Here is a 23,003-nt window from a genome sequence, read left to right as displayed (position 1 = left end):
ACGAGTCACTTTATTTATATATATTTATGTGTTTTGGAACCAATTAGCTTGTGTGGTTATATTGATTCTTAGTTTTAGCGCTGCACCTTACTTTATATTTATGTTTTTGAGGTTTTTTGGTGCCTTTTGGTGTTTCAGCAGCTTATTGGACCTTTAGCGCTCACTTAACCCTTTTGTGCTTGATTTTATACACCTGTGGCCATGGAGGTGATTGGAACAGCTGAATCCAATGATTTGGAGGGCTGGCCCAATACTTTTGGCAATATAGTATGTATAGATAGATAGATAGATAGATAGATAGATAGATAGATAGATAGATGAAATTATGTGGTGTGTGTATATATGAAAATTAGTCAAAGTTATTGTCAAGTTAAAGTGGTTGTAAAAGTAGAGAGTATTTAACCCTAATGCATTCTTTGCATTAACAGAGTCCCACCCGGCCACTGCACATAAACAGCCAGGTGGGAAAAGCACTGATCTGGAAAGACGTGCCCGTACATCCTCCCAGTCTATGGGACTGTGTAGCTGCGCAATCCTATGATGCCTGGACACAGCGCATCAAGGATCGAGAGATACATGCTGTAATTGGCAATTAGAGTCATGTGATCACAGCCATCACAAATGTCAACAAATAGTACATGGCTGTTAATTGTCTCTCTTTCTCCTCACATAGAGTGCAGTGATAAGAAAGAGAGCCATTCTGTGCAGCCTGTCAGGAATCTGTGTGAAACTGCTGATTTTACTGTTCAGATACACACAGATTGCACACAGTGCAGTCATCTGTCACCAGTGCACCAAGCACATCTGTCACAGTGTCCAACATCTGTAGCACTGTCCCATCTACAGTATCTCACAGAAGTGAGTACACCCCTTCACATTTTATTATATCTTTTCATATGACAACACTGAAGAAATTACACAGCTTGTATAACATGTAAATTTGCTGTCCCCTCAAAATAACTCAACACACAGCCATTAATGTCTAAACCGCTGGCAACAAAAGTGAGTACACCTCTAAGTAACAATATCCAAATTGGGCCCAATTCGCCATTTTCCCTCCCCGGTGTCATGTGACTCATTAGTGTTACAAGGTCTCAGGTGTGAATGGGGAGCAGGTGTGTTAAATTTTGTGTTATCGCTCTCACTCTCTCATACTGGTCACTGGAAGTTCAACATGGCACCTCATGGCAAAGAACTCTCTGAGGATCTGAAAAAAAGAATTCTTGCATTACATAAAGATGGCCTAGGCTATAAGAAGATTGCCAAGACCCTGAAACTGAGCTGCAGGACAGTGGCCAAGACCATACGACGGTTTGACAGGTTCCACTCATAACAGGCCTCGCCATGGAAGACCAAAGAAGTTGAGTGCACGTGCTCAGTGTCATATCCAGAGGCTTTCTTTGGGAAATAGACATATGAACGCTGCCAGTATTTCTGGAGAAGCTAAAGGGGTGGGGGGTCAGCCTGTCAGTGCTCAAACCATATGCCGCACTCTGCATCAAATTGGTCTGTATGGCTGTCGTGCCAGAAGGAAGCCTCTTCTAAAGATGATGCACAAGAAAGCCCGCAAACAGTTTGCTGAAGACAAGCAGACTAAGGACATGGATTATTGGAACCATGTCCTGTGGTCTGATGAGACTAAGATCAACTGATTTGGTTCAGAAGGTGTTAAGCGTGTGTGGGGGCAACCAGGTGAGGAGTACAAAGACAAGTGTGTCTTGCCTACAGTCAAGCATGATGGTGGGAGTGTCATGGTCTGGGGCTGCATGAGAGCTGCTGGCACTGGGGAGCTACAGTTCATTGAGGGAACCATGAATGCCAACATTTACTGTGACATACTGAAGCAAAGCATGATCCCCTCCCTTCGGAGACTGGGCTGCAGGGCAGTATTTCAACATAATGACTCCAAACACACCTCCAAGATGACCACTGCCTTGCTAAAGAAGCTGAGGGTAAAGGTGATGGACTGGCCAAGCATGTCTCCAGACCTAAACCCTATTGAGCATCTGTGGGGCATCCTCAAATGGAAGTTGAAGGAGCGCAAGGTCTCTAACATCCACCAGCTCCGTGATGTCGTCATGGAGGAGTGGAAGAGAACTCCAGTGGCAACCTGTGAAGCTCTGGTGAACTCCATGCCCAAGAGGGTTAAGGCAGTGCTGGAAAATAATGGTGGCCACACAAAATATTGACTCTTTGGACCCAGTTTTGGACATTTTCACTTAGGGGTGTACTCACTTTTGTTGCAAGTGTGTTAATTAATAGCTGTCTGTTGAGTTACTTTGAGGGGACAGCACATTTACACTGTTATACAAGCTGTACACTGACTTCATCACATTGTAGCAAAGTGTCATTTCTTTAGTGTTGTCACATGAAAAGCTATAATAAAATATTTACAAAAATGTGAGGAGTGGACTCACTTCTGTGAGATACTGTACATCTCTCACAGTGTCCCTAGTGTACCGTCAACATCTGTTACAGCGTCCCTAGTGGACCGTCAACATCTTTTACAGTGTCCCCAGTGTACAGTCAGCATCTTTTACAGTGTCCCCAGTGGATAGTCAGCATGTTTTACCATATCACAGTGCACATCAACATCTTTTACATTGTCCCAGTGCACATCAACATCTTTTAAAGTGTCCCAGTGCACAGCATTTGCAACAGTGTCCCAATATACCATCATCATCTGCAATAGTGCCCCATTGGACCATCATCATCTGTTGGTGCCCCATTGGACCATCAACATCTGTTGGTGCCCCATTGGACCATCAACATCTGTTAGTGTCCCATTGGACCATCAACATCTGTTAGTGTCCCACTGCAGAACATCTGCAATAGTGTCCCAGTGCACATCAACATCTGTTGGTGCCCCAGTTTGTCCTCAATATTCATCAGTGTACCAGTGCAGTACATCTGCAATATAGTCCCAGTGCACATCAACATCTGTCACAGTCTCCCCGTGCACATCACTATTTGTCAGTGTTCCAGTGGACTATCAACATTTGTCGGTATCACCAGTAGACCATCAACATCTGTCAGTATCCCCAGTAGACCATCAACATCTGTCAGTATCCCCACTACACATCAACATCTGTTGGGGGACCCCAGAAGAGGAGGATCAGGGCTGCTCTGTGTAAAACCATTGCACAGAACAGGTAAGTATGACATGTTTGTTATTTAACAAAATAAAAAATGTACCTTTGAAATCTTTTTAAATATGACACACACTGCATCTGGGCTTCAATTATTTCTGGTCACAAAAGAGGTAAAACTCAGCTCGAGCCAAAACTCTTAATTTAGTTTTGGATAGAGCATGGAAGGGTTTTAGTCTCTATCAGGTTTTCATTTCAATCCCTCTTTCAGAGATTTCTCCTCACTCCCTGTCAGAACAGTAAGTGAAGGGCAATCTCTTCAATGAGGATACAGATACACATTTTAACAGGAGTAGTGAAGGTTTAGAACTTATATTATTCCTTGTGGCTTTGTGTCCCAGTGACAACCACAACCCACACTGTTTGTCCTGGTGTCACAGGAAAAGGAAGTGAGTGAAAATCTCCACTGTGACAGAAATTTTAACTTCTATTTTACCCAAATCGAAAAGTAATGTGGCAGGAGTCAAGTGATCCTGAATGTTATAACCCCCATTACAAAAACAAAGCTTAACCTTCTGTGCAACAGATGAGGCTTTCCCTTTTTCATCCTCCTCATCATCACCATCTCCCTCCTGCTGATTGGCCAACCTCATTGCCGTCTCCAACACTCCTACCAAACTTTGCTCTGCAGGTGCAGCATTTGATCCCTCGATTGGAGGAAACCCTAAAAAAAATACATAAAGAAAAGCAGTCAATGGCAAAATCGTAGCTTATGTGGAAAAAAAGGTATAACATTTATATTGTTGACTTGATACGTGGACGAGGCTCATTATAATCTGGATGTAAAAAACAAGGTTGCAGTTGTCGTTAAAATTCTTATTGCTTATCATGGGAATAAAGCACTTATCCTTTATATTACCAACAGCAGGCTGAACTGTTCATACAGACCTGGTGGCACCGGTAGCTCTGCTACATTGACTGGCTTTCCAGACTTATGGCTACGGATGGCATCTTGGTATTGCTGAAAGGTGGCACAGAAGAGATGGATAAAAAATATTTAGAAAAACACGTAAAAAGCACGCATGCACATGGGGAGACAGGTATATAACAAGCACAGAAGAAATGCAAATACTATTTTTACTAAATAAATCAGAAATAATAGTGTTTTGCTAGCTCATAACACATTAACCTCAATAAAATGATACATAAGAAAAACAGAGTCTTTATAGTGTGAAAGTTCAAATCCAATATGGTGCCTAAATGTGCTTGAATAAAAACGTGTTCCAAAAAACAACAGTGCTCCACCGCACCATAAAGTGCACCACCACCTACGGATATGGATGGCCGCTCACCCCATGAAATGGATCTATACAGGGCTTGAAAAAGCCGCTCACCCACTTGCAAATGCGAGTAGAAATTCTCGAGCGGCAAGCACAGATGATGGAGCGGCTGCGCTCCAAGCCTCACTGTGAAGCCGAGTTCCGGTTTCCGGCTTCTTTGGCACTGCCGCTGAGATGACAGATCCAGGAGAGGTCCGCTCTCCTCCGCTGAGAGGAGACACCCTCTCCACCGCCACGGGGGACTAGAGGATACTGAGTAATGTATATCCCCCTCCCCTGTACTCCATTATAGTGATATGACATGTATACAGTATGTATATCCCCCCTCCCCTGTACTCCATTATAGTGATATGACATGTATACAGGAATGTATATCCCCCTCCCATGTACTCCATTATAGTGATATGACATGTATACAGTAATGTATATCCCCCCTCCCCTGTACTCCATTATAGTGATATGACATGTATACAGTAATGTATATCCCCCCTCCCCTGTACTCCATTATAGTGATATGACATGTATACAGTAATGTATATCCCCCTCCCCTGTACTCCATTATAGTGATATGACATGTATACAGTAATGTATATCCCCCCTCCCCTGTACTCCATTATAGTGATATGACATGTATACAGTAATGTATATCCCCCCCCTCCCCTGTACTCTATTATAGTGATATGACATGTATACAGTAATGTATATCCCCCTCCCCTGTACTCCATTATAGTGATGACGTGTATACAGTAATGTATATCCCCCCTCCCCTGTACTCCATTATAGTGATATGACATGTATACAGTAATGTATATCCCCCCTCCCCTGTACCCCATTATAGTGATATGACATGTATACAGTAATGTATATCCCCCTCCCCTGTACCCCATTATAGTGATATGACATGTATACAGTAATGTATATCCCCCCTCCCCTGTACCCCATTATAGTGATATGACATGTATACAGTAATGTATATCCCCCCTCCCCTGTACTTCATTATAGTGATATGACATGTATACAGTAATGTATATCCCCCCTCCCCTGTACTCCATTATAGTAATGACGTGTATACAGTAATGTATATCCCCCTCCCCTGTACTCCATTATAGTGATATGACATGTATACAGTAATGTATATCCCCCCTCCCCTGTACTCCATTATAGTGATATGACATGTATACAGTAATGTATATCCCCCCTCCCCTGTACTTCATTATAGTGATATGACATGTATACAGTAATGTATATCCCCCCTCCCCTGTACTCCATTATAGTGATGACGTGTATACAGTAATGTATATCCCCCTCCCCTGTACCCCATTATAGTGATATGGCATGTATACAGTAATGTATATCCCCCCTCCCCTGTACTCCATTATAGTGATATGACATGTATACAGTAATGTATATCCCAGCTCCCCTGTACTCCATTATAGTGATGACATGTATACAGTAATGTATATCCCCCCTCCCCTGTACTCCATTATAGTGACATGACATGTATACAGTAATGTATATCCCCCCTCCCCTGTACCCCATTATAGTGATATGACATGTATACAGTAATGTATATCCCCCCTTCCCTGTACTCCATTATAGTGATATGACATGTATACAGTAATGTATATCCCCCTCCCCTGTACTCCATTATAGTGATGACATGTATACAGTAATGTATATCCCCCCTCCCCTGTACTCCATTATAGTGATGTGACATGTATACAGTAATGTATATCCCCCTCCCCTGTACTCCATTATAGTGATGTGACATGTATACAGTAATGTATATCCCCCTCCCCTGTACTCCATTATAGTGATATGACATGTATACAGTAATGTATATCCCCCCTCCCCTGTACTCCATTATAGTGATATGACATGTATACAGTAATGTATATCCCAGCTCCCCTGTACTCCATTATAGTGATGACATGTATACAGTAATGTATATCCCAGCTCCCCTGTACTCCATTATAGTGATGACATGTATACAGTAATGATTACTGTATACACGTCATATCACTATAATGGAGTACAGGGGAGGGGGGATATACATTACTGTATACAGTTTTATATTTTGGACTCTTTATTCTAAAGAAAAATGTAATTTCATAAGCTTTAAGGGGGAGTGGTTGGGGGCGGACCTGGGCAAGGTTGGGTGGGGTAACTGGTGGAGAGTAAGGTTTGTGCCTGGCTAGTAGGTCTAGACTCGAAATTTTAAGCTCTGTATATAATATTATAGGTCAACCAAGCATAGCGATTCAATAAAAAGGCTCCAGATGGAGGTAGAGAGTTGACTGAGGCCACACCATGAATAACCGTATACGATCATAAATCAAGGATCTCTCCATACATTTTAAAAAATGGTAAAGATCGGTGTACAGCATGTAACTTCTGGTCCGCAAGCCCGTGACCAACATCACTAAGCTTCGCCCCACACGTTACGCCACCAACCACGTGGCTTCGTTGGGGAAAGGACTTTCCCCGACGAAGCCACATGGTTGGTGGTGTAACGCGTGGGGCGTTTTAATTCTACAAACTAGCTGGCATCAAGAGCACTGGTTACCAGTCAAAGCGCTAATTCAAAAGGCAGCACATGTGCAGTTTAAAGCTTAACATGCCTTCCTGTTTCTATTAACGTTTGCATTAATATTTGTGATCAGGAATGCAAAGATGTACAAACATGTAGGAAATAAGTTTCTAGACAGACAGACAAGCAAAAGGAGAAGAGAAGGATCAGATTAGCTAGTAGTAGACTTGCAATGTTTAAGACCTTTCTTAGTTTCACCAAGCCATTTTCAGTTCCAGTGAGTAGCTGGGTGTTAAAATGGCACCCCTATCCCTGCTGTTTTACAAAATCACATTTATAGCCATGTTAACCACTTCCAGTCCGGACACTTTTACCCCCTTCCTGCCCAGGCCAATTTTCAGCTTCCAGCGCTGTCACACTTTGAATGACAATTGCGCGGCCATGCACCACTGTACCCATATTAATTTTTTGAGAGAGATAAAAAAAACTTTATTTTGGTGGTATTTATTCACCACTGGGATTCTTATTTGTTTTGCTATATCAATGAAAAAGTCCAAAATTTTTGGAAAAAAGTGTTTTTCTAATAAAATTTTGCAAATAAATAATCTTTCTTCAGAAATCTTGGCCAAAATTTATTCAGTTATCTTTTTAGTAAAAAAAAAAAATAACCCAAATTTGTTTATAACCAAAAATTATAATTTAAAAATTTTTTTTTTACAAATTTTTATTTTATTTTTTTTCAATTTCTATGAACGATGGGGCTAGGAGGAAATGGTGGGCATAGTTGGGCTCTTTTGGTGACAGCCTGTTACAGCCCTTTAGTTCTATTAACCTTCAGAGCACTGAAAGAGTATGACAGCAGTGGTGGGGGTGGGAGAAAACACAGACGGAGGAGGATTTCAACTAAAAGTAGCATCAGCACAAGGGACACATCCTACTGACTGTAAGTTATGTCCCTTGTGCTGATTTGTTTCGTTTTTTTATTTTGGCTGCCGTTAAGCTTTTTCATTATAAATGGACTTTCAATGCACTACAACACAAAAGCAATGAAGTAAAACACAATGCATCACAATTCACAATTCAACAGATTCCTCCATCCACACTAACAGCATAACATACTGTCACCCTAGCAGTACAGTTTCACCATAGTGACACTGTACTACTTGTGGGGGGTCATGAAGATTTTTTTTTTTTTTTTTTACATGGATTGCTTTTACACCCATAAAGGTTGTAAAAGCAATCATTTCTCTTTCTCTCTGAAATACTGTGCGAGGTGTGATTGCTCACAGCTTGTCACATGGTACAAGGCTGTTGTGAATAGCCTTGTACCATGTGATCTCTGTGATCGTTCACAGATTTAACACGTAGTAAGCAATGATGTCAGAAGTGACATCTTGCTTACTACTATTCATGTGATCACCGATTGGCCAATCAGTGAACACATGATCGGGACCTCACACAAAGGTCCTGTACAGCAATCGGATTGCGGTGCCGTGCGGTCCCAGGGAGCACGCACAGGCTAAAAGGCAGGTGCCTTTTATGAACGACAACCCGCTCCTGCACTGCTACCGTCCGGCCGTTTATATACATGGGCCGGATGGGAAGTGGATAATTGAAGAATTAACACCAATGCAGACTTCCTGACACCAAGGAATGGATTACGTAACTAGAACAGGGTGGTCCACGGCTTATATACCTTCTGTCCTATTTATGGACAAACAACTTCTACATATTCCATAGTGATTGAATTGCATTGTCTGTGCTACCTGTGTGGATATAAATGCTGTGGTCTTTTCCTGACACACCATGGAACTGCAGAAGTGGCCTGGGGAAGTTACAAAATATTTTCAACAAGACAGAGAGTCCAGAAGAATGTGACTTACTACTACTAGGTTCACTAAGACCTGGATAGATGAGAACCTTCACAGGCGAGATAAGATTACGCTCTTCTTACCTTCACAATACGTTCGTGCATCCGTGCCTTGCGATCATCACCCTTCCCTTTTGCCTGCTCTGCTGCACTGCGATATCTTTCCATCCGCTGCTGCAAGGCCTCTAAGAGGTCCTTAGGAGGTGGAGGAGGAGCTGCAATCAGGAGAAGGTCTAGAAATTAAAATGGAACTCTTGCCAATAGGGACTGTCACGATCACGGCGTCAGACCCCTGACCTTCTCACCAAACTTGTGACCGAAGGACTGGCCAATCGGAAATTGCGATGTGACATGCGTAACAATGCCACACCCAGCTGCACCCTGCACAGCGATTTTCCAGCTAATGGACTACAATCTGTGCCTGCAGCCTGAATGCGCTTGTTACTGGGTCAGGTTAATCACGCAATTAACCATTCACTGCCACCACCTCCTTTTTTGTACAGAGAAAGAGGAAACTCGGCTTCAGCTATGACACTATAATGGTCGATATAATCGTCTGTATAAAACGGTCATAATACAGGTCTTTTATACAGAGGGCTAAACAAACAGTAGCATCTGATTAAAGGCAGGGATTCGTAAATTGCAATTAAAAGCTATAGAAACAGTTCAACACTTTCAGAAAGGAAGATTTATTACTAAAAGGTCAAACAGGGTGCAATAAAAATATTTACAGAAAAAAAGATGTAACTAAGATATATATACATACACACACAAAGAACCATAGCACAGCAAAGAGATATCAGAGAGAAAGGGAAGAGTTAAAGTACTTGCCAAAGCCCTGGGTCAGCAGATCCAAGTTGCAGAGCAGAAGCGAGATTTGATCTCCATATGTTACGATGGAAAGATAGGAGATGTCTTCAACTTACTTCTTTAGGCCTGCTAGCCTGTTTTTTAAAGTCCCCCAGCAGGGGGGTGGCTCTGAGTAACTGACCAATACTCTGTTTAGGGAGGGATTGGCAGGCGGAACCCAAAATTAGAACCAGCATCTTTCCTAATTCATATTCTGGCCTATAACTTCCCAGCTGCACAAGCGACAATCTCTACGCGGGTATTTTATTATCCAGATAAGTCTAAGGATCATGTAGATATGAATTATGAAATTGTACGTTACACGGTCTACGAGTTCTATGTTTTGGCTCCCTTGATCTGAGGTGGACGAGTGACCCAACAAAATGTTCGTCTGCGCATTGGCCATCTGACGAGGTGCCCGGTTTTTATGTAAGTCTTCCATATTTCAAGATATGAAACACAGGGGAAAAACTGACTTTACCAGCAGTTATCTGATCCTGCCACCTACGCGGAGCTAGGTTTTATGAGGTTACAATTCTTTCAATTCCCGGGAAAGCTGCCTTATCTCCTTACGAGGTGTGAAATGTTACAGCTTCTGGGAAAGTGAGTCTCCAATTCTCTTAGGACAGCTGAGTTATCCTGGCCTAGGTGAGAAAGGCTACACTTCCACAGACTGCTAGGCACTGAACTAGGTGCCTTGGCCTGTCAGTGACCCATAACCAGCCACATCTGTCACTGTGCCTCTCAGGAAGGGAGGGGGAAGGAATGAGGGGGAAAAGGATACCTTTAGCAAGATGGAGTCTGAAACCAAAATGGTTGAACCGTGTCCATCTCGGATGCGCGCGTTTGCGACAGGGATGGCTTAATTGTGGGCAGAGAGAGGCACTATTTAATAATTTTCATCATGTGCATGATTGTAATGGGGAATCATTTCGCTTAATGTATGCTCCAGCTAAAATGCCATTTAGGCTGTTAAACATACATATATGAAGTATTAGACCTAGAAAAATATTTGTAATTATTTTGACTATTTGTAATACAATACAGTATATGCAACACCCCATTCCCACTGTCTAGCCACAACTAAGCCACCCCTTCCCACTATCTAGCCACCCCTTCCCACTATCTAGCCACAACTAATCAGAGCAGCTTGCCATCTCACTTCCTTATCTTATCAAACAACATGAATTAGCACAGGGGTGGGCAACTGCGGCCCTCCAGCTGTCATGGAACTACATGTCCCACGAGGCATTGAAAGGCTGACAGTTGCATCATGACTCGCAGAGGCATGATGGGACTTGTAGTTCCACAACAGCTGGAGGGCCACAGTTTGCCCACCCCTGAATTAGCACAAGCAAATTAATAAAGTCTTTCTCTGATCTGAGGCTAAACTTTCCACTTTTACTCACCATTTGCTAAGAAATGTAAGACCTGCAGAACTGTGCAATGCAAGTGCACCACCCACTTTCAGGTCAATATATTGTACACTGGGCATTATGAACATATAATATATGGAGATACATAGGGTAATTATACTGAAAACATGGCACGACTGGTCTCCAGAGTGGTCCCTGCTGCCACAGACTAGCTCCTTCTTAGCAGCGTATTCGGACAGGGGGAAGCGAGCTGTCTGACCTCACTGCTTAACAACCAAGGGAAAGATTTGAACATGACCAAGTGCTATATGTACTTGGTCCCCTGGGAGAGGGAATAGAAAAGGAATTTATTTAAAATGAGACGACTTCTTTAAGGGAATCGGCATCTGACAATCCCAAAATTCCAAGGGCTAAGAGGCTGCGAATACAATAAGCAAATCTACTAAAGATTCTACAGTGAAAGGTGTGGAAGAATGCATAAAACCACTGCAATCAGAGTCTGCAAAATTGCAATTTGGCCCATAAAATCTCCCACGACTACAATGAAGTCTTCCTGGCATAGAACCAAGGAGGGGGGCCACACCCGATGGACTAGGGAAGGCTCCGAGGACAAAATTTCAAGCCATCAGTTTCAGGCGTTTCAGTTGTTGCACTGCAGGCAGCACAAGAGGCGCTAATGGATTGTGAGCTGGAGGCACCTAGTATAGAAGGACCACTCCTCATGTTTCTAGGTCCTGATATTTTTTCTTTTTTCCAATAAAGATTTCTTGAGCATCAAAAAACATAAACATAGACAAACGCATGGGTTGTATTGATACAACAGTTTGCTAGAAGCATCTAGCCTTATAACGAGAGTAAGTCAGACAAAAAGAAAGAAAAGAAAAAAAAAAACTTGGCATAGAAGTTGAACACAGAAGAATGAGGGGGCAGGCCCCAAACAACAACTTAGAGAACTAAGAGGAGGATGTGAATCTAGAAAGACAAAAAAATAAAGAGGTTTTGAGTAACTATGGTCACAAGAACTTATTGTCAATATCGTGCGTAGATTCATGATAGACCAGAACATGGAATCATTTACATTAGAGAACATTTTTGAGAACGGTGGATGTGGAGAAATTACACTGAGGTACGTTGATTGATAATGTGATTCTAGGTCAGGTATGAAAATGTTCAGTTTAGCAAGCCGGAAGCACCGTCCCAGCAAAAGAATGGGAAAAGAGAGAAAGAAAAAAAAAATGGGGGGGGGGGGGGAGAGAGAGAGAGGATGGAGGGGTAGGGAGAGAGAGAGAGAGAGAGTAGGGAAGGGTAGGGAAGGCGGGAGGGGTAGGGGAGGAGGGAAGGGTAGGGGAGGAGGGAAGGGTAGGGAAGGGTAGGGGAGGAGGGAAGGGTAGGGGAGGAGGGAAGGGTAGGGGAGGAGGGAAGGGTAGGGGAGGAGGGAAGGGTAGGGAAGGAGGAAGAGGTAGGGAAGGAGGAAGGGGTAGGGAAGGAGGGAGGGAAGGGGAGGAGGGAGGGGTAGGGGAGGAGGGAGGGGTAGGGGAGGAGGGAGGGGTAGGGGAGGAGGGAAGGGTAGGGGAGGAGGGAAAGGTAGGGGAGGAGGGAAGGGTAGGGGAGGAGGGAAGGGTAGGGGAGGAGGGAAGGGTAGGGGAGGAGGGAGGGGTAGGGAAGGAGGGAGGGGGAGGGGTAGGGAAGGAGGGAGGGGGGGGGGGGGGAAGATGAGTGCTACGAAACGTAACTTAAGTTATCGAGGAAGGATGACAAAGGGGGGTAGCATGCGTCTCTTTCCCTCTACGCCGGACGTCAAAGCATCACACCCCCCTCCCCCCCCAATGTTTCTAGGTCCTGACATGCTGCACCATAAGGCAGCATAGTTTAGGGTACAAGACTAGGCTTTGAATACCCATGAATCAGCTGCTGGTAGTTGAACGGCTTCAGGCAGAGACCAGATCACTGTAGATGGGCAGCAGAAACAAACCTAGGATGCATCCACGTGTCACTTGCAGTCATGTGCTGAAGCAGAAAGGTGCTTCCTAAACACTGAAGATAGCACAGAGAGTGATTGACAGGCCACCTAGCGGATGACATCAGTGACCAGTCCCTCTGTGCTAACTCCCTTCCACAGTCACACATGGTTGAGACAGGGTCACCCCCTCAGGCTGTGCAGCAACTCTGTACCCAGAAAACATTCTGTTGCTAACACGGGGCAATTAGGTCTAGAAAACTGCTACAATGCAGTGCCTGAAGATCACATTCTAGGCTGGCCCCACAACTGACCAGTTCAATGCGGTCTGGGTACAACCTCCAAAGCTGAACATGCGGATCTGTATAGTCGCATGTAAGCATCTCTTATAGGATTCTTGACTGAAGAAAAATGGCTGGAAAAAAAAGGTTAGACTTTTCTCAGCAGAGCAGAGGGAAGATGTCCATCCTCCTGGTCATTGCAAAAAAAGCTAAGGCATGCTGGGAGTTATATTGGACTGACCATAATTCTTTTATTTGCCAAAGTCCAAATACTCCTGATGCTGGCAATATAACCCAATAGTCTCTAAATTTCTGTGTCCCTCAATGGAAACAATTGAGTACTGTCCGTGATACTTTTTTTATTTGCACTAACAATTTTGAGGACAAGCTTTCGGGGTATGTCCCCTTCTTCAGGTCCAAGCAGTACTATTACAAATCACAAAGTTTAAGCAGAATGTTAGAAGGGATTGAGAAAAAAAAATGAAATGTCCCTCAATGAAAGCCAAAGAAATGTACATACTTTCATCTACAACATAACTGTTGCCCCGGGCAGCCTTTATGCAGTGTTCACAATAGCAGTAGATATGCATCCTACTTGCGCCCCTTCATTTGTTAGCTGGAGCTCTGGGAAATACCTGATACTTTTGGATACGAGGGAGTAAATGTCCTCTCCCTTTCCTCCTATGATGCAGTGCCAAGTGCTTCAAAAGCCAATAAAAGTGAAGACAAAGACACTCTGAGTGTAAACAAAGCACTGATTCCATTGCACATAAGCAAAGTCAAAGCCTAGAGGCACGTGGTTATAGCTGAAAAGCTGCTGCAAACGTTAAAACGTGTTAATGGGTTTTGAAGTACAGTTGTCTCGTCTACATTACGGAAAAGCCAACAAAAATATTAATACATAAGGAATTAAAAAAAAATATGACACATACAAGAGTATGAACTGCATGCTCAAAAAAGAATGAGCAGTACTCACCTGTGGAGACTGGAGACTCTGTGCTCACTGGAGACTGGGGGACCAACAGCTTACTGGATGGTTGTTCATCTGCTGTGGACAGGTTTTAATAATTTTTTAATTTGCCAAATTACTTGTAAACAAGAAGACCACATCAGAATAGCAATAGTAACTTACGGAGTGCAAAATTTAAAAATGTCATGTTGCCCTTAGCAAACAACATTTTCTGTGTAAGGCCCCATGTACACGGGACACTTCTGAATGATGGAAACTGACTGCTGGAAAACGTAGGTTAAAAAACGTCTGTTTATGCGCATTTGCGTTTAGAAGCGTTTTTTACAGATAAGCACAGGAGAACCTCCCAAATGCCCAGAATGCGCTGAAAAGTAGTAAATTATTAACTATTTCAGAGAAAAACAGAGAGTAGAAGCAGAGACAGCAGTATGTGTTGAGATTAGCTTCGGTGTGAGTTGCTCATTAACATTTCTTTTGTTTCCAAGGGTGGGAAAGGTGTCTGGTGGAGGGAGTCATTAAGGGCACCTGGCAGGGGGTCTTCATGAGGAATTTGAGGTGTGAATGGTCATTAACATATCTTTTGTTTCCAAGGGTGGGAGAGGTCTGAGGTGTGAATTGGTCATTACTATGTGTGACAAGCTTGCTGGAACATCTTGTGTCCATCTGAGTACCTTGAAAATGCTTTGCATGCATTTTTCATGATGAAAAATGGCTCTGGACAGCATCGGGAACTGGAAGAGTTAAAAAAAAAAAAATGTTCACATGCAAACGATTATAAACGCGATTTCCCGCGTTTACAAGCATTTTTCATTTGAAACGCTGATAAAATCGACTGCTGAACGCAAGTTTTCTGCGTTCACAAAAACGACTGTAAACTCAAATGCCTGTAAACGACTGTAAACGACTCTGTGTACAAGGACACATAGGAAAACATTAGGGAGAGTTCAGGGGCTGCTGAAAAAAATGCTGACGCTGTACGTGAGTTTATCAGCTGCAGTGTACATGAGCCCTAATAATAGCCCCATTATTATATTATCTTCCAGCACCACATCATACCCTGAACCGACACCAAAATATCATCTCCGAGAAACACGATATTCCCAAGTGTTGCTAATAATCCCCAAGGTAAAAAGATCTGATAGCACCCTTCTAATATTCCCCAGCAAAATCATGTCACCAACCACCATTATTACCCCCTAGCAATATATTAAATTCCAGCCCCACAACACATCCCATAATGAAAACTATAACCAAATACAATACAAATAGGTGAAAAAGGTGACCCAGATGTGTTGCATACAGACGTTTTTCTGCGCTCTTAGAATAGAAAAATATATTTACCAGCACAGGGCTTGCTCTCATACATATAAAAAAACTCTAGGATCTATGGTTGGATACCCTGGGTATAAGTACACTAGATCTGGCAATAGGCATCTATGATTCTTACACTGCTGTATTTGTGGTCTGAGTTTTACACGTCAATAATGGTGTTCACTGTCAGTTGTGTTGCTTTTGCACCTATAGGACTCGCTGGAGTAGATGCGTTTATGCATGCTTCATCAAGCTTTACTGTATGTAATATTTGTTTGTTCTGCAACTGAGGATCTTTGTTCTATTCATTTTCTCAATAAACTCTTTTCAACAAAAAAAAAAACAAAAAAACAAAAGAAAGAAAGAAAAGTGCAAGCCAGCTTTCAAAATCTACTATTCTTAGTTTATAAGACAAATCTCAAAATACCGTGACTTATGGTTATCAATGGTAATTCACCACTGACTGATGCAAACTCAACGTGGTGGCTTTGCTTTACTGCATTTGTAATGATCACATTTACAGGATAATGGGTGCACTGGCTTCTTAAAAAGAAAAGAGGCAAAAATGACTGCCCTATATACATATATTTATTATTACGGTACTTATATAGCGCTGTCAATTTGCGCAGCTTTTACACACTATATTGCCAAAAGTATTGGTCAGCCCTCCAAATCTTTGGATTCAGGTGTTCCAATCACCTCCATGGCCACAGGTGTATAAAATCAAGCCTCTAGGCATGCAGACTGCTTCTACAAACATTGGTGAAAGAATGGGTCGCTCTCAGGAGCTCAGCGACTCCAAGCGTGGTCCCGTGATAGGTTGTCACCTGGGCAATAAGTCCATCCGTGACATTTCCTGGCTACTAAATATTCCACGCTCAACTGTTAGTGGGATTATAACAAAGTGGAAGCAACTGGGAACAACAGCAACTCAGCCACCAAGTGGTATGCAACGTAAAATGACAGAGTGGGGTCAGTGCATGCTGAAGCGCACAGTGCGCATTAGTTGCCAACTGTCTGCAGAGTCAATAGCTAAAGACCTCCAAACTTCATGTGGCCTACAGATTAGCACAACAACAGTGCGTAGAGAGCTTTATGGAATGGGTTTCCATGGCCAAGCAGCTGCATCCAAGCCTTACATCACCAAGTGCAATACGAAGCATCAGATGTAGTGGTGTAAAGCATGCTGCCACTGGACTCTAGAGCAGTGGAGACGTGTTCTCTGGAGTGATAAATCACGCTTCTCTGTCTGGAAATCTGATGGATGTGTCTGGGTTTTCGGTTGCCAGGAGAATGGTACTTGCCTGACTGCACTGGGCCAAGTGTAAAGTTTGGTGGAGGGGGGGGTTATTTTTCAGGGGTTGGACTTGGCCCCCTAGTTCCAGCGAAGGGAACTCTTAAGGCGGCAGCATACCAAGACATTTTGGACAATTTCATGCTCCCAACTTTGTGAGAATAGTTTGGGGATGTCCCCTTCCTGTTCCAACATGACTGCACACCAGTGGACAAAGCAAGGTCTATAAAGACATGGAGGAGCCAGTTTGGGGTGGAGGAACCTGACTGGCCTGCACAGAGTCCTTACCTCAACCCGATAGAACACCTTTGGGATGAATTAGAGCGGAGACTGCAAGCCAGGCCTCCTCCCCCGACATCAGTGCCTGACCTCACAAATGTGCTTCTGGAAGAATGGTCCAACCTTCCCATAGACACCCTCCTAAACCTTATGGATGGCCTTCCCAGAAGAGTTGAAGCTGTTATAGCTGCAAAGGGCGGGGCCAACTCAATATTGAACCCTACGGACTAAGACTGGGATGCCATTAAAGTTCATGTGCGTGTAAAGGCAGGTCGACTAATTATTTTGTCAATATAGTGTATATTGAATATTCACATCAGTCCCTGCACCCAAAAGGAGCTTAAAGTCCCTAACTCACATTTATACATACACACACTAGGGCCAATTTAGACAGGATCCAATAAAAAAAAAAAAATGAAACAGAATACCAGCATGTCTTTGGAGTGTGGCAGGAAACCCACACAGGCACAGAGAGAACATGCAAACTCCAGACAGGTAGTGCCCTGGTTGGGATTCGAACCAAATGACCCTAGTGCTGCTAGGCAGAAGTGATAACCACTTAGCCACTGTACTGCCCTTCTTCACTCCCTGGCCACTTTATTAGGTACGCCTGTTCAATTGCTTGGTAACACAAATTACTAATCAGCCAAACACATGGCAGCAACTCAATGCATTTAGGCATGTACACGTGTTGAAGATCACTTACTTAAGTTCAAACCGAGAAACAGAATGGGGAAGAAAGGGGATTTAAGTGACTTTGAACGTGTCATGGTTGTTGGTGCCAGACGGGCTGGTCTGGGTAATACAAAAACGGCTGATCTACTGGGATTTTTACGCACAACCAGCTATAGGGTTTACAGAGAATGGTCTGAAAAAGAGAAAATATCCAGTGAGCGGCAGTTGTGTGGACAAAAATGCCTTGTTGATGCCAGAGCGCAGAGGAGAATAGGCAGACTGGTTGCTGCGACATTCAGATGGTAGGGTCAGAATTTGGCGTAAACAACATGAAAGCATGGATCCAACAGTCCAGGCTGGAGGTGGTGGTCTAATGGTGTGGGGGAGATTTTTTTGGCACTAGCAAGGTGTACCTAATACAGGGGCCAGTGAGTGTATATTATTACAAATCGTACATGGAAACAAACTTTTCAAACCATTCCCATACATTGCGGTTCTTTTTCAATTTATTCTAAACACATTCTCATACATATCTAAAAAATTAACGAAACCAACGCTCCAATCCTCATGCAAACCAGAAAAAAGTCAGAATGCCAAACGAAGAGGTGCTGCCCTTCAAAGATCGGGAAATCTAACCACTGAAAGAAAAAAAAAAAAAAGCTCTGAGGAAGGGGGTTCAGCTCCCGAAACGCGTCATATAATCCGCACATTAGACACAGTGATTTGTGACTGTTGTGGACCACACACACGGGTTTTTATCATTGGTTTGTGAGTATATATCTACTTGTCTATTTATTAAATACGTGGTATACCACGGAAATGCACGATGAGAGTGCGCCCTTTTTGTTTTTTCTTTCATACATATCTAAAACAAATCCTTTTTTAACCTCCCTAGCGGTCTGATTATGTCCATATTTCTGTGCTCAAAGCGGTACATTTTTTTGCATGGATATATAGAGTTTTTTTATTGTAGGCTGTAATTTTTAGGAATAACTCACTGAAATCTGTCCGAACAAGAGTCTAGTAAACATCCCGGGTATGATAAAATTTGAAACACGAAATCATAAATTATAATTTAATAAATAATCATAAAACATAATAATATAATAATAATAAATTTAATTCAATAATATAATCAAACCAAAAACACTGAAATTTGAAATATAACTCCAAAATTGCACATCACTGAGCAAAGTCGCAAAATCGTTTTCAGTGTCCGATGACGAATCTCCCCACGAATCATTATCACTCAATTCTGCAAGTGGTTCTGATTTACTATCGCTGTTCTCTAGCCGGTCTAAAACCGCTTTTGACTTAAAGGGACGCTTTTTGGACGCCATGGACGTTTCTCAGTTTCCAGGCAGAAAGAACGGTACAAATGCAGGCAGGGTGCCGGACAAAGCACTCGGGACAAAATGTATGTGAAATGGTTTGATACAGGAATGTTATACTATGTGATTTTAGTGTATTGAGTGAATGTCACTTTTGGTCATTTTCAAATTTCCCGCCGTTCCGTCCCCCGTATGTCCCGACGCTCGCAGGGGACGGAACCTAGATGACAGATGCCGGCATCCGCCGGATTACATTGCCGGGGATACTGCAGGGGGGACATCGCGGGAGCGCAGGACAAGGTAAGTGAAGAACAGATGCTGGAGCAGCGCTGCATGGTAAGCCCGAGTGTAGCTCGGGGTTACCGCTTTTGGTACTGAAACTTTACCCCGAGCTACACTCAGGAATACCGCCAGGGAGGTTAAAGGAACCAATGAACTCATCAAAGAAACAGTTGCATGCCTAGGTCATTTAATTCAGTTTCCAAAAACGCCTGCTGCTGGCAAACCATTTGAAAAGTCTTGTCTCACCTGGTGGTGGAGGGAGACTGTTCAAGTCTACTGGCTGTCCAGAATCCAGCGCAGACAGCAAGGGGTCAAGGGACTGCAAGAAGAAAAGGACAGGAAGGTGGCACTTTACAAATGGCATAAAGATGACACAAACACTGCACACAAGTCTTGCATTGAAGCCTCGTCCACATGGGGGTACTTAAGTGTACGTGATGCAGCGGCTGCATGGACACAGCTGATACTCCAAATTTGACATCCGTGTGAGTCCCTGAACACAGGGGACCCACACAGCTTTCATATTTGGAACAGCGGCTATGTCTGTGTAGCTGCTGCCTCCCAATTGACATAAATAGGACTGCCTGCACAAGGATGTGTGGGACTGTTGTGCATTCTTGTGCAGGTAAACATGGCCCTCATGTGGTGTGGGCCTACGCTTAAGTATATTTGTGTATATGAAGATTTAGAGGGAAGTCAAACATTTTGTTGGGGGGTGAGATTTTTATTTTTGTATATGCATTCCAGTCCCAGTGACACCCGTCCCTTTCATTTTTCATCCTTGTACTTAAGTGGGTTTAACCACTTCCTGTCCAGCCCATGTATATAAACGGCCGGAAGGGAGCAGTGCAGGGGCAGGTGGCCGTTTATAAGTGTCCTCCCCGCTCCCTGCCTGTGCGCGCTCCCTAGGAGCGCGCAGCATCGCGATCCGATGCCCGCTGTGTCCTCCATTGCACAGAGTAGGTAAGTACAATGCTCAAAAAAATTAAAGGAAGACTTTTTAATCAGAGTATAGCATCAAGTCAGTTAAACAGATATTGATCTGGTCAGTTAAGTAGCAGAGGGGGTTGTTAATCAGTTTCAGCTGCTTTGGTGTTAATGAAATTAACAACAGGTGCACTAGATGGGCAACAGTGAGACGACCCCCAAAATAGGAATGGTTTTACAGGTGGAGGCCACTGACAGTTTTTTCCCAACTCATCTTTTCTGACTGTTTTGCATTTGGCTAGGGTCAGTGTCACTACTGGTAGTATGAGGCGATACCTGGACCCTACAGAGGTTGCACAGGCAGTCCAACTCCTCCAGGATGGCACATCAAAACGTACCATTGCCAGAAGGTTTGCTGTGTCTCCCAGCAGTCTCAAGATCATGGAGGAGATTCCAGGAGACAGGCGGTTACTCTAGGAGAGCTGGACAGGGCTGTAGCAGGTCCTTAACCACTCCTGCCCCAGCCAATAGGAAAATGATGGCCGGGCGGGTCTCTCGTCGATCCGGGTGGGCGTGATATGATGTCCTTCCCGGGTCGAGCCTAGCGTGTGCCTGCACGGCCACGCTGTGGAGAGATCTGTCACAGGCTGTGTACCTCAGACACAGCCAATGAAAGAACTGTGTATCGGCCGTTGCCAGTACCACGTGACCTGCTGTGACCAATCACAGCAGGTCACATGACAGTTGTAAACAATGGATGGCTTCCTTTCATGCCATCCATTGTATACAATTGTGTCACTAGCTGTGATTGGTCACAGTGATCACATGCACAGACCGAGCCAATCACAGCCCACCTGTGCCATGTGATTAGCCGTGGCCAATAAAAGCTAATTACAACAAAAATACCAGAGTGAATCGATTTCATTCAGATAAATGCTTGCTTATAGCAAATAAATTCTTTGCTATAGGCAATCATATTGTGTAAAAAAAAAAAAAAAAATACTGATCACTTCATCAAAGTAGTACAATGTTGCTATGATAACATTGAACCAGGGGTGGACTGAGCATTTGGAAACTCGGGCACTGCCCGAGGGCCCAGGGTCAGTAGGGGGCCCCATGAGATGCTCCTGGTACCTTTTTCATAGGCTTTTTTGAGTTTGGGCAAGGACACAGGGGCCCCATGATCCCCTATTGCCCGGGGGCCCCATTAGTTGTCAGTCCACCCCTGCATTGGACTACTCTGGTCATAGTGAAATATGAAAAGACAATTGTAAAAAAAAAAAGAAAAAAAAATTAATAAAAAATAAATCTTTTTTTTGTATTGTCACCAGTCAGTGTCCCTGGTCACCACACCAGTTATATGATGACGCTGTACTGCACTGGTGACAGTATGTGGAAAAAAAAAAAATTGTGAAAATAAATTTTTGTTTAATTTCTTCATTTTCCAAAAAATGACAAAAAAATTACAACTTCAAAAAACTCGCCATGCCTCTTATGAAATACGTTGGGCTGTCTACTTTGCAAAAAGGGGTCATTTGGGGGATATCTGCACTGTTCTGACATTTTTGGGCCTCAAGAAATTAGATTGGCTGTCAGTACTTTCAATTTTCAGATATATCCCATAGTTTGTGAACTGTATAGCTTTCCTACAGACTAAATAATAAACACTGATTTGGGTTATTTTCACCAAAGAAATGTAGCAGAATACATCTTGGTCTAAATTTATGAAGAACAATTATTTATTTGAAAATCTGTATAACAGAATTTTTTTTTTTTTCAAAATTTTTGGTCTTTTTTTGTTAATTTAGCAAAAATAAAAACCCTAGTGGTGATTAAATACCACCAAAAGAAAGCTCTAGTTGTGTGAACAAAATGATAAAAAAAAAGCATGATAAAAAAAATCAGTGTTGCATTACCGCACAATTGTCATTCAAAGTGTGAGTGCTGAAACCTGAAAATTGGTATGGGCAGGAAGGGTGTAAAAGTGCTCGGTATGGAAGTGATTAAACCCATCAGCAGGACCAGTATCTGCTCCTTTGTGCAAGGAGGAACAGGATGAGCACTGACAGAGCCCTACAAAATGACCTCCAGCAGGCCACTGGTGTGAATGTCTCTGACCAAACAATCAGAAACAGACTTCAAGAGGGTGGCATCCTCTAGTGGGCCCTGTGCTCACTGCCCGGCACCACAGAGTTCAATTGGCATTTGCCATTAAACACCAGAATTGGCAGGTCCACCACTGGCGCCCTGTGCTTTTCACAGATGAGAGCAGGTTCACCCTGAGCACATGTGACAGATGTGAAAGGGTCTGGAGAAGACATGGAGAACATTATGCTGCCTGTAACATCGTTCAGCACGACCATTTTGGTGGTGGGTCAGTGATGGTCTGGGGAGGCATATCCATGGAGGGACACACAGACCTCTACAGGCTAGACAATGGCACCGACTGCCATTAGGTATCGGGATGAAATCCTTGGACCCATTGTCAGACCCTACGCTGGTGCAGTGGGTCCTGGGTTCCTCCTGGTGCACGACAATGCCCGGCCTCATGTGGGGGGAGTATGCAGGCAGTTCCTGAAGGATGAAGGAATTGATACCATTGAATGTCCCCACGCTCGCCTGACCTAAATCCAATAGAACAC

At 43.4% G+C, this 23,003-nt stretch overlaps 1 protein-coding gene across 2 annotated transcripts in view; it reads right to left on the bottom strand.

The window, feature by feature from the left end:
* The window catches only part of CC2D1A (coiled-coil and C2 domain containing 1A), a 104,289-nt gene that overhangs the window by 43,215 nt on the left and 38,071 nt on the right, over positions 1 to 23,003 (bottom strand). Inside the window, exons 8-12 of one of the 2 annotated variants that reach the window (XM_089652638.1) lie at positions 19,681 to 19,753; positions 14,269 to 14,340; positions 8,914 to 9,044; positions 4,038 to 4,110; positions 3,662 to 3,813 (exon numbers count right to left, since the gene is read on the bottom strand). In XM_089652638.1, coding sequence (XP_089508764.1) covers positions 3,662 to 3,813; positions 4,038 to 4,110; positions 8,914 to 9,044; positions 14,269 to 14,340; positions 19,681 to 19,753 — 501 coding nt within the window. The remainder of the gene's footprint in view (positions 1 to 3,661; positions 3,814 to 4,037; positions 4,111 to 8,913; positions 9,045 to 14,268; positions 14,341 to 19,680; positions 19,754 to 23,003) is intronic. The other variant, XM_089652639.1, reaches the window with a different exon arrangement.

The sequence above is a fragment of the Staurois parvus genome, unplaced genomic scaffold (genome assembly GCF_062004578.1).
Source record: "Staurois parvus isolate SC_StPar_1 unplaced genomic scaffold, SC_StPar_1.0 ptg000689l, whole genome shotgun sequence".
Lineage (NCBI taxonomy): Eukaryota > Metazoa > Chordata > Amphibia > Anura > Ranidae > Staurois > Staurois parvus.
The sequence above is the reverse complement of the archived record's forward strand: the minus strand, read 5'-3'. Positions and strand labels throughout refer to the sequence as shown.